This window comes from Eleutherodactylus coqui, chromosome 3 (assembly GCF_035609145.1).
Source record: "Eleutherodactylus coqui strain aEleCoq1 chromosome 3, aEleCoq1.hap1, whole genome shotgun sequence".
Taxonomy (NCBI): Eukaryota; Metazoa; Chordata; class Amphibia; order Anura; family Eleutherodactylidae; genus Eleutherodactylus; species Eleutherodactylus coqui.
This window is the reverse complement of record NC_089839.1, coordinates 147,716,768-147,730,018: the sequence shown is the minus strand read 5'-3', so window position 1 is coordinate 147,730,018 and position 13,251 is coordinate 147,716,768. Positions and strand designations below refer to the sequence as shown.

Genomic DNA, 13,251 nt, shown 5'->3' with positions numbered 1-13,251 from the left:
TGAGACTCCCCTACTCTGATCCTAGTTCTGCTCATTTGTCCACCATCTTCTAAACTGAGCATTTTAAAATATCAGTTTTAAATCTAAAACGAGGTGTTGTTAAGCAGTTGCTCAATAGGTATCTCTGCCACAGGTAATACTTGCTTTTTACCACTAATTGCCAGGTTGCAACCGTAGTTGCAATTGTTTCAAGTTGCAAGTCTATGTGCGGCCCAAGAATTAGCGGTAAGATGCAAGCATTACCTGAAGCAGGTGGCACTCGTGTAATGGCACCCTTAGAAGATTCCCATAGCATCGTCAAAATATCCCCTTTTATTTTATTTTTTAAATCAGATCACTTTTATATTTCTGAATACAATTACCCCTTAATTTCTACACATTTATGCATGCATAAGCATAATATACATAGAACATAATCATAATTTTCCCATCCCCAACAATGCAATTAATTATAACTATATTAAGCAAATCATAATCTCCCCTCCACCAACAAAAAAAAATATTTAGACGCAAAAAAAAAGAAAAACCTAACTCTTCTTCATCTTCTCCCCTCTCTCCCTCACCCCCTCCAAATCCCATCAACTTTTCTATGATGCCACAATGCAACTAGCACTCGATGTGAACCATCCATTATATATATCAGACCATCTGCCCCTAAATTTCTTCAAATGTATTTGAACTATAAAACAGAGCCCTAGAATGCACATGTTACAGTATACTACCCTTGATACACCAGCCTAGGTGCCCTAGATCTCACCCACAACCCCTGTCCCTGCCTGCTTGCCTCCACTCCTGGCTAACCCCAGGCGGGCAACTGGACGGCGGTCACTACTCTCACTAGGGACCGAAAAGGGACGCTGGGGTACCTGGATGGAAAGAGTAGAATACTGACAGAAAAGGCAGATGTAATTAACCAACACGAACAATACTAAGCAGAACTGAGGCAGATGGATAAACCTGGCGGACAATAGCAAAGTATAGCAGACAAGATGACAGAGGCAGGAGATCAACAGAGGCAGACTAGCTAACACACTGAGGGAAACCAATAACTAGCAGTGATTGCAAGTCTCTGCCCGACCTTTAAACAAAAGCCTCTGCCCAGGGGCGGAGAGACAGAGACAGCCAACTCCCAAGAGAACATAATAAAATGGAGCTTGTGCACAGCAGCTGCACTCACAGGTGCACGCGCGCATGGTGCTGCGCGCAACCAGCACCACGCCGACCAGGCACACGCAACCCCAGCAGCCAGACAACAAGCCAGGGGGACGTGCCCCGACCGTGGGACCCCGCACACCGCCGCCCCGGGAGGACCAGCAACAGCACCTGTTCCAAAAAGATTACAGCTCTCTTCTCTCATGGTGAAAATCCCTCCAACTTAAAAAGCCGGCAATTTAGGGTTCCTCCAGAGGGGGTGTATATAGTAAATCCATATAGTTGCAAAATCTAGTAAAATTTATTCCATAATTTATTACGTTATGGTCGGATATGGTCCTTCTTTCCCTACCTGTCATTTTAGAAACTGATCTGCCATTTAACCCCACACTATTTCTTTCTCCACACCTCTCTCAAATGTTGTAATTGAGACGCCAGAAAGTAAATCCAACAATATGGAATTGCCATCTCTTCAGCTGTTTATCCCTTTGAAGGGTCACCAATTTAATTCTAGCAGATTTCTTATTCCATTATGAACCCCTACGTATGGAATTTAAAAAAATATTGTGATGGAATCTATACCAGAGAGTTTTAAAGTATATGAAGGAGTTGTGGCATTAAATTACATGTGGCATTACCATTTTAATAAGATTTCCCTTGCCATTTATTGACACTTGAAGAGACTATTCCAGAACTTGACCTTATCCTCAAACTTTCGTACCAAATTGGCAGAAATATAGTCTTGAAGGAAAATTCCAGTTTATCCCCTAGTCAAAGGATAACTGGTTGATCAGTGGAACTCCAACTGCTGGGACCCCCACTGATCACAAGAATGGGGTGCTGTGGGACCCAGAATGAATGAATGAAGTGCAGGTCAGACAGGTACACTACGCTCCTTCATTTCAATGAGAGTACCGATCAGCTAGTTATTCCCTATCCTGTGGATAAAGGATAATTTGTAGGAACCGGAAAATTGCTTTAAGGTTTGGAAGATACCACAACTCCCAAATATTTGAATTCCTTCACTGTTTGTAATTGCATATGTGCCAATGAATAGACCACCAGCAGGAGATCTAAAGGAAGAATTACAGATTTTTGGAATTAAAAACAAAAAGTGCCTGCTGGTGATCCTGGAATTCCACGGTCTCCATTAATGCTATATTAATAGAGACCTCCTGCAGCGTAAATCTGCGGCAAATCGAACATACTGTGATTTATTTCCCGCTGCGGAAATCTGCTGTAGAATTCCGCATGTGAGCATTGGCAGGCAGAAAGCTATTAGGTTCAATAGAACCTAATAGCTGCGGAATTCATGCGTGGATTTCGGCCGCAGGAAACGCGGTAGAAATCCGTTCGTGGGCATTCACACTTAAGGGCCCCTTCGAACGGCCATAGGCGTTTTTATGTGTGCCCGCCGGTGCTGTAAAAATGCATGAACAGGAACACAAATCTAATGTTTGTGTGCCTGTTCAGATGGCATGGGCCAAACGCATATACGCCGAGCCCGCAATGCCGTCAGGCGGGGGGAGACAGTTTAGCTCTGCTAAGTTGTTTCCCTCTTCCCTCCCCTTCACTGACAGGGACAGGGCGGGAGGTAGTGTGCTAAGTTCCCGCCCCCTCTCAGCTGCCAGCATTAAGAGGGGGTGGGATGGGGTGTAGCTTAGCAAGTAGCTCCACCCCTGTCCCAACCCTCCCATTGCAAACAGCTGGCAAGGGGCAGAAAGCAAGTGAGAAGGGGGAGGGAGTTTAGCAGGCACACTACAAAACTCCCTTCCATCTTTCTTTTCCAGCAGCTGTCATAGGCTCTTACAGGAGTCTATGGCAGTGGCTGTATTCCAGCTGGGAAAGATAGTTCCAGGTGTAAAAGCGCTCGGCGCTATTGTGGCCGCCTGGGCGCTTTTACGCTTTGATGTCATTCAATGAATGGCTGTGATTGGTTCATTGAGCACTGGCTCTGATTGGCTGAGGCGGTGCTCCTGAACCAATCAGACCAATCGCTTGCTAGATGCGGGGTATTCAAGTCCCTTCACTAGCAAGAGATGCTCTGTCGGCATTGATTACTGCACGGAAGCCTGCCGGAGTGCCGGTGACCAGCAGGAGGGACCTGGACGGCGCCTGCTAGGCAAGTTTTGCTTTTTTTTCATGTAGTGTAGCCAGGGCTTATTTTCTGGGTAGGACTTATATTTCAAGCCCCTCCCCATTCCACCTGAAAATCAGGGTTGGGCTTATTATCGGGGTAGGTCTTATTTTGAGGGAAACATGGTAGTATAGTTAACACCTACAGACATACACATAACACAACCCTGTTAACACCAAGTGACTGCAACATAAAGGGAACACCACACAGTACAAGACATTGTTCACACCTTCAGACATACACTGCACAGGATCTTGTTCACACCAAGTGTAGTCCACATTTTCAGACAAACACTGAACAGGACCTTGTTCACACCAGAAGTCTGCTCACCTTACACACAGAAGGAAATCCGACTGAGAAGCTCATGCATTCATAGATAAACATGAGTTAGTTTAAGTGTCCACACACCGAGAAAGGCGGAAAAAGCCTATCACCAATCTGACTTAAACGGAACAGTGTCAGATATCACCCACCTGGCAACGTACAGGACTTCAGATGTCTGTAGACCGCACCTAATAAAAGGGAAGGGAGAAGGGGCCTATATAACATGTAGACAGGGAGTTCAGGTGTCCAGACCATCTTCAGGGAGGGTGGGGAAAGCAACTCAAGCTAGCAGCATGCATGCATAACACAACACACCAAGTCAAGCAAGATATTTGCCAGAAAGCTGGACTGATCCTCATGTATTAAATGAGTCATTACTAAAAGTACTCACAAGCACTTTCACCAAGACTTTAACATTACGGGTAAACAGAGATATTGGACGATAGGAATCAGGAAAAGACAAATATTTTACAAGTTTAGGAATTAAGACAATCATAGCATCTCTTATTGATGGTGGTAGTATGCCTTCATGCAATGATTCATTAAACACTATCAATAAACGTGGCAGAAGCATATCCTGGTAGCGAAGATACTGTTTGACAAATGTTAACAAGTAAAGCTAGGTGGAAACACCACTTTTGTTAATGCATGCCTTTTCTGTAAACATAATCAATAGTCACCCCAGATAGTTCTACAGCTTGGAGGGGGCCCCTTTTAAAGTCAAGCAAGATATAATTAAATATTTAGGTGTAATGACCAGTCTGAAACCTTTTGTTAATTGCTAAGCTTTCAAATCACATCAGAGGTTAAGAAATTATATAGTCTCCTAAAAAGTGTGTTTAGTAATTGGACATTGGATATGCTCCTGCAGTGTTACCTCTACTATGGAAAGATTAGCAGTAGCTACTAATTGTATCCAAAATGCTGTACTGAGCAGGCAATTCCCCAAAAGAGCTTATGCTGCAAATAGCTGCCAGTTGGACAGAGGTTCCTTCGGCCCACCTTCCAATTGAATCATAATCCTTGTTGTTATCATTGTACACACAAGTAGTATTAGCAATATGATCTAATAGACTTGTGAACTGCCCCATTAAAAATACACTCATTGTCAAAATAAGATCAAGAAGATCAAGCATCTAGAAGTTGTCAGAATCAAATGAAACTTTCTCTGTGTGATTGTAACGATGATATAACTAAGTGATTACAATATCAGAGCAAAAGGATATTTTATTGTGGAAAACTGACTCCTAGAAGGAAGGCTCTAGGACCCCATTGTACCACCTCTAACTTGAATACAAGATGTGATACGGGCAGGCATGGAGGCTCTAGCACCCTGTTGTATTGACTCTAGCTTGGATACTAGATGTGATACGGCAGGCATAGAGACATACAGGTTCAGTATGATATCCTGCGGCATATCGGTCCCCATTGGCTGTAACTCTACCTCTAGATAGTGAAAACTCATAGGCTGTTGAAGTTGGCATCCCAGATGGTCCCGTACATGTTCTACTGGTGATATATCTGGTGACTGGGCAGATCTTGTGTAGGAATTCCTGTGAACCCCTTGTGTGTGCATCCAAAGAGACTATTTCCAAACCTGCTGGAAAAGGCCTCTTAGAAGCTGCCATAAGAGTAACACAAGTGGCTGCAGGATTTCCTGAACATGTTGTTGAGCTGTCATTGTCCCTCGTAACACTACTAGGGGTGACCGACTGTCATATGCGATGCCCCCCCCCCCCCCCCAGACCATGTCATTCGTGCCAAATTTAAACCTGGATTCATTACTGAAAACAATTCGATTCCACTACATAGCAGTTTGGTTTTGTCATTCACAACACCACTGCAAATGGAGGTAATGCTGAGTGGGTGTCAAAGGTAGTATACGTATTGGGTGCCGTGAGACCAAATGTCCTTCAGTCAGGCTCCTGAAAGTGGTTCCAACAGACATAAGGAGCTGAAACGATGGTGCCACCTGTGTCTGTGTGGCAGACAATGAAGCAGTTGGAGCTGCTTGTGCTTATCGGACAATCAAATGATCCTCTCTACTGGTAGCTTGTTGATGGCCTCACGAACTCATTACACACAAGAAGCTTCTCAGAGCCTTTTTCATAGGCCAAGGGTGGAACCACATTTAAGGCCGGCAAGACTGTTCATCTAATCCCACCAAAACTCTAATCAGTTGCATATCAATTTGAGATGTAATTGCATGCCGAGTTTTGCAGCAAAACAATAACTTTTTCTAGGGGCGTGATTTAAAAAAAAAAAGTGTAGAATCTAGTGGCAAGTCATTTGCTTCATATAGAGTTGCCTGTTGCTCGATCTTTACGGATCATCAGTGTGCAACAGAAAGTAATTGATAGGTTTCTGTAAAATAAAAACCTGATGATTACACTGATAAGATTGAATACTAGTAGCACTTTCAAGTTACAAAACATTTGCTTTACTTAAGTTGATAACACTTTGGATGTGCCGTAATATTACTATTCGACTGTTTTTTGTGGAAAATGACGCTTGGATCTTGACTTCCTTCTGTAAGAAACATTACTTTCCCTCTGTAAGAACCAGGAAAAGTCGTCCATCATATTCAGATTGTACTTCCCCTTGTAACAGTCTTTAATGATTGAGATGTCTTGGTGGAAGCGTTCCCCTTGTTCATCACTGACATTGCTTATGTTAGAGGGAAAGAAATCTATATGTGAATGAGGAAAGTGCATTTTCAGTGACATTCAAGCTCCTACTTTCTCATAATCAGCTAGCATCTTTGCCAGCAAATCGGAATGGCGAATGGCATTCTACTCTTGGCTTTCAGCCTCTGTGTGAGATGAGTGTTACATGACACACAGATGATGTGCGGTGTCACTTCTTATCTTGGTCACCAAGCTTTGTTCCCAAATACTTGTGATAGGCCCACTTTACCAAGCATGTTATTTTTCTCAGCGGTGTCTTTGTTGTGAACTGTCCACAGACAGTCTGGGTTGTTCAGACATCCGCGATGCTCAGCCATATTGTTATTACATTATGAAAAATAGTCCCAGTCTAACCAATAACCTGTACGAACACAGTTCATTAATTACAACTTACTGGTGGATGATCCGCAGCATTTCCACCACGTGGAAATATACCCTATGTGTTACATAAACCTACCCTTATAGTGTTCAGTCAGTGTACGGTGTAAAACAGCGATTGTGAAATAGTTGCACAATCACTTTTGTTATTCTTTTAATTAAGCAAGGTTAATGGCAGGCCTACTGGATTATTTCCATAGGCAGATTTCCAAAAAATAAAGTTCAACAGCAATTGGATTACATTATTCCCCATAACTGGAAAACCTTACGTGGCAGAGAAAAATGGATATGATATTTGAATTCAGCACACTAAAATTACTGTGAGCCACCTATCTGCTTATCTGTTACAAAAATTGTGTTGCACAGTTGTGTCAGAGCCTCGGTCCATCACCCTGAGTTGGGCCAGTCCAACCCTGGCTATATACTCTCTCAGTTTTGTAGATGATCTAGCCACATGTGGTGCAGAGTGCTAAGGCAGCAGAAATGCAGTCCTAAGCTCTTGCTCACGACCTGAAGGTTGCAAGTTCAATACCTGTATAGTTCATGTAGCCGACTCAAGGTTGACTCAGTCTTCCATCCTTCTGAGGTCAGTAAAATGAGCTGGGGGGTAATAAATAAATTACTTGTAAACACTGCAGAATAAGTTGTTGCTATACAAATAACAAGATTAATTTTATTTAATGGTTATAATTTAGTTGAAATCTTTGTGCATGTGAATATTATTAATCAAGATATTGCTGGTACATTTCTATGTTTGTTGAGTAATTAACTTGCAATGAAACTTCTGAAATAGTCTTTCCTTTGCCCTTAGGTAATTTTAAAGGTGTGTGCAAACAGATTGACCACTTTCCAGAAGATGCAGACTATGAAGCAGACACTGCCGAATATTTCCTACGTAAGTTAGTCTTTATATCCATGTTTATCTGGCTGCCTTATCTGATTTATTACCAGTCTAATTTGTAGAATTCCACTTTCACACGGCAGTATTTTGATTAGTATGTTGCATCATGTAATTGTAAGCCGAAATGAGGAGTGGGTCCAAAATACAGAAGAGGCACACATTTTTTATTAATCTTTCTCTCTGCAGAATCCATTCTTGGTTATAGCTTACGAAAAAATAATGTAAAAAAACTTCCGTGTGAAAGTGGCATAACTGTAGTGTAAATGTAAAGTAAAGCAACTTTTCATAGATAATCTTCACATCAGCTTCCAAGAAAAAGGGTTTCCCAGATTTAGACTATCCCCCTATTTAGCTTATATTTCATACTATGATAACAAACTGTATAGACGGCCCATGTCTATTCTGCACAAAAAAAATGGCATTAGATCACATTAGGGGACGCAAGAAAATATTTCCTTTGGGAAAAATGTCATGATTCCCTCAAACAGGATATGATCCCGAACAGACAGATCTCAACAGGCCATAAATGAGGCTACGCCGATGCAGCCAAACACCATAATGTATTTTGTTTTGTAAAATTAACTAATTAAAGGGGTTTTTAAGACATTTATCCCTATAAACAGCATAAACAATAAATGTCTGATCGCTGGGGTCTGCTTGCTGGGATCCCCAGTGATGACAAGAACACTGTGCCCTGAATGTTTCATGTGAATGGTGCAGTGGTGCCCAAGTGCGACCACCCCTCCATTCACTTCTATGGAACTGAGGATGATTGTTGAGCACATCGCTATCTCCCTCTGTCCCACAAAAGTGAATGCAGTAGCGGCCACGCATGTGTACCACCGCTATATTTACATGGGGCATTCAGAGTGCACTGCTCTCAGGATCACTTAGGATTTTAAAGGCCGGACCACCAATAATCATAAATTTATCTTTACCATATATTTACCTTTACAGCCATTTTTATTGCTCCAGTGCATCCTCAATGTAAAAAGAAGCAAATCTGCAAATAGTCCTCATTACAAATTTCCTATTGTTTTGTATCTACAGCTATTATGTCCCTTAAGTATCTCTATGGTAACATACAGCAAAGAAACCCTATGTAGTTTGATCATGCAATGCAGTCATATTCCCACCCATTTGTCACCTACCTTTTCCTAACATACATTTGATATATTAATAGAAAGTAAAAGACAGAAGAAAGAGAATATGACAGAAGGATCAGACTACACAAGGTTTGCTTGTTGTCTGTTACCATGGAGATGCATAGGTCTATCTAGAAGCTGTAGACACAAAACTGTATTTTTAATGAAGACTATTTACAAAGTAGATGATCTTGTCACTATAACAGACCTATATGAATTTCCAGTAAGAAGGGTAATTAAACAGTAATATGCAAAATGCAATGTTATTGTAGTTGAAGAAATCCCTTCCCTTACAAGCATCATACAAAACAATAAGAGGAATGCCCATCCTCATTGCTTCATCGTCTTTTGGCTAAGATAGAGTGAAGAAGCTTCAGTTGGAACACTTACTTGAAATACTGTATATTATTTACACTCTATAGTCGTAAATACAATTTCTTATCAATCACCACTAGTATTCTTGTGTAGACATATTTGTCACTCCAGGATACCTAGAAGCCACTAGTGGAAAGTGTTACAAAGTGAAATGGATTATTTTATTACAGCACAACCAGTATCTATAAACCAAATCAGAGTGTATGTACATTATACGAAGGGGTGCTGATAAGTCTTTAGCTTTAGCCAGAAAGAAACGAGATGGGAAGATGAAACTTCACATTTATTCCACATACTCTCCACTGATGTCAACACACTTCTTACATTGGTATTCTAAGTTCTGTAAGCCTTGCAAAAAGAAGGATTTCGGTTGTGCCTCAAACCAGTCATCCGAAGCAGCCATGGCATCAGAAATGGTGTGAAATTGGTACCCTTGAGGTGTTTCTTCAGGTTTGGAAACAGATGATAGTCGGAGGGAGCTAGATCTGGTGAATGAGGTGGGGGGTCAACCAGCTGGAAGCCTAGCTCCACCAGTTTTGCCGTGGTCGCTTGTGCAGTGTGAGCATGGGCGTTGTCTTGAGGAAACAAGATTCCTTTGGACAGCTTGCCGCACCTTTTGGCCTTCAGAGCTGCCTTCATTTGGTCCAACAGTTCAATGTAATACCTTGCATTGATGGTGGAACCATTTTGAAGGTAGTCCACTAGCAGCACGCCCTCCTTATCCCAGAACACAGACGCCATCACCTTAGTGGCTGAACTTCTTTGGGCAGGGAGAACCACTGTGCCTCCACTCTTTTGACTGCTCCTTGGTTTCAGGGTCATACAAATAAATCCAGGTCTCATCCATAGTGACCAGTCAATCCAGGAAGTTTTTATCAGTCCAGAAACGCTGACAAATGGACCGGGAAGTTTTCACTTGCATGCTTTTCTGATCTGTTGTCAAACATTTGGGGACCCACTTTGCAGATAGCTTCTTCATATTCAAATGTTAATGGATAATGACACAAACACATTCACAAGAAATCCCCATGATGTCTGCTATTCCTTTAGCTGAAATTCGCCGATTCTCCAGTATGAGGTTGTGCTCAGCATTGATCTCCGGAACAACAACCTCTCTCAGTCGTCCAGGATGTTCCTCATCATTGGTGCTGAAGTGGCCCGTTTTAAATTTGGCAACCCAGCTCTTAACTGTAGAATATGAAGGGCATTGATCCCCCAATGTCTGCGACATATCACCATGAATATCCTTTGCGGACTTTCCTTGCAGAAACAAGAATTTTATCACTCCTCTGCTCTCATTTGCTGTGAATATCGCCTTAGACTCCGCCGTTTTGTTTTCCCGCGTGCCTAGATCACTGTTGCCATAAGCTACAAACACAACAACATTTTGAAAACAAATATTGGACACATAAGGCTTTCATGTGAGGTAACATTTGTTACCATAGAAACAAAAAAGCCAAAAACTTATCAGCACCCCCTCATAGAAGGGGGTCTCTGGCAATACAGACACCACAGCAAACAGAGGTGACAGTGGGCATCAAAAGCAATGCACGTAATGGTCATTGTGAGACTGAATGTACTTCAGCTAAATGCCTGGAAATGGTTCCGACAGACACAAGGGCCTGTAATGATGGAGCCACCTGTTCCTGGATGGCGGAGAATGCAACAGTTGGAGCTTCTCAGGCTTGTTGGAACGTTCCTCTCTATTGGTGGTCTGTCGAGGGTATCCTGAGCCAGGTCTCCTTGTATGCGTGCCCACATACATCCACTGGTCCACTTTTTGATTGCATCATAGAAGCGTCTAGTGGTCAACAAGCTCTGTACAAGTGCAAAAAGAGGCCACTACACACAAGGAGCCTCAGAGAGCCTCAGGTAGAAATACTGTTTATCTAATCACCCCACAACTCTAATCATTTCATATCTACCTGAGATGTAACTGCATGCTGAGTTTTTCAGCAAAACAACAACTCCTTCTAGGGGCTGGATTTGTTTCTTGCAAAGAGTGTATATTGCAGGCAGCATTTCTGCAGTATAACGTGGTGGTTTAGATACAGCGATTCAGCTCAAGGATACCTCTAAGCAATGCAGTTACCATATAATAGTCAAATACCAGTCTACAAAGTGATTGTTGTCCCAGCGATAATTGTTCCAGTTCTTTCATACAGGAATGATGAGTGCTCAGTAATGGAGGCCGAGCAGGCTGGAGATCATTCTGGTCGCCCATCTCCATTCAAAGTAAACAGGCCATCATTCATAGAAAAACAACAGCCTGCATACAAAGGCTAAGCATTGTTTGGTTTTTATACCTGCAGAAACTAAACAATGAACCAATTCTCATTTGTCATTCAGTCGCCCAAGATCCAGCGAGAATCTGAACAACAGTCGGCCCATGTAAAATGGTCCTTACCTTCCTGCCACTACTTCTAAGGAGCCACTCAGTAACCCCCCCCCCCCCCCCTCCACAATAATACTAGTGTCCCCTATGTGGCCCCACAAAGCACTGACCCTCCCAAAGCACTCATGTGCCCTTGCATTCCCCCAAAGTACTGATGTCCCCCTGTGTCCCACAGAGCACTGTTGTGCTCCATTCCCCTGAACTTCCAACAACAGAAGCTTCACTTAAATTCAGCTGCTCTCAATCCCAGCACAGGCTGCTTCTCCCACACTACACTGAGAGCAGACAGGAGGTGGAGGAGCAGCCGGTACAAGAACTGAGAGCAGCTGAATGCAAGTGAAGCTTCTATTGCTGGAGGTCCAGAGGAAGGATGTGGCATGTCAGGGGTGAGACAGGTGGCCATTCAGCCACGAGACCCCTATTCCATGGGCCCATAGGAGTTGTGTGGTCTTACTATGATGGGGCATTGTTTGGTGGACGATGGAGTTTGTGTGAAGCACTGTGGCAATTGATGGGGGCTGTTTGCAGGACAGTAAGATGATGAGCGTTGTTTAGAGGACTGAGGGGGACGATGAGGCATTGTAAGGTGGATGGAGTTTGTGTGGAGGATGATGGAGGATTCTTTGGAGGAGAATGCTGGTTCTGTAAAGCACTGTGGCAATTCATGAGGATTGTTCAGAGGACTGTGGATTAGGATTATTATGTGAGGACTTTTTTTACTTATCTGTGGTGGTGGTAGTGTGGCGGATTTGGGCCAGGGGCAGGTGCCCCTCAAGCCAGTCTTTAAGCAGAGATAGAGGCCTATGGGGCATGAGAGTTTAAATTGTGATTGTGGTCAGTCCAGAAGATCCAGCCACTCATGGGCATGCGTTGGCTACAATGTACATGCTGAGGCAGGGGCGTAACTATAGAGGATGCAGGGGATGCGGTTGCCCCCAGGCCCAGGAGACTTGGGGGGCCCATAAGGCCTCTCTTCTCCATATAGGGAGCCCAGTACTATGAATAAAGCATTATAGTTGGGGGCCCCATTCCAGGTTTTGCATTGGGGCCCAGGAGTTTCAAGTTACGCCTCTGTGCTGAGGGGTTGATTCTTCTGAAGACTGGGACTGACTGCACAAACCAATGATTTCTCAGCTGCTTTTAATGCTTAGCTCTGCTGCCATGGGTGTCCTTCCCCCATCTCCGAGCAGGAACAGTGTGCTCACGTTGAGACAGAGCTTTGAGAAGCCTCCTCCTGTCCTGCCATGTCGGTCCGGACCTCTCTCCTCCGTCTGCCTGCTGTCACTATATTATTTCAGGCTTCTCCATTATCTTTTTCTCACGTGTGATCTTCTTCTCCAAACTCTCCTACAGTTTATTCACACTGGCTGAGTTAACCCTTTCATAGTAGTGGTCCAATGTGGAAATTGCAAGCTGCCTTGTCGAAATATTAGGGAGCATTTTGTTAGCGCTTTTCAGTACGCTGTGGGATACTGTCCAGGGGGTAACATCACAGGTGCCGAAAACAGCATTCTGACAGAACCCCAAAACGGAAACTATCGGAACTATTTTCTATCATTAGTGAAACGTACACCACTTTGGTATCCACTTGAGAGGGGTTCGATTTGTTTCTATTTTATTTGTAGTATGGAATATTGCAGTCAACTACATTATCCCATGCGCCAAATATAACAGAAATGAAAGAAAATCTTCTCAAATAGATAGCAAAGTGGTGTCCATTTCACGAATGACAATGAATGGTTCCGATAGTTTCCGTT

At 43.1% G+C, this 13,251-nt stretch overlaps 1 protein-coding gene across 1 annotated transcript in view; it reads left to right on the top strand.

Annotated features, from left to right (window-relative positions):
- CACNG2 (calcium voltage-gated channel auxiliary subunit gamma 2) overlaps positions 1–13,251 on the top strand; it is a 129,334-nt gene that overhangs the window by 98,021 nt on the left and 18,062 nt on the right. The window contains exon 2 of the mRNA XM_066594568.1: positions 7,490–7,573. Coding sequence (XP_066450665.1) covers positions 7,490–7,573 — 84 coding nt within the window. The remainder of the gene's footprint in view (positions 1–7,489; positions 7,574–13,251) is intronic.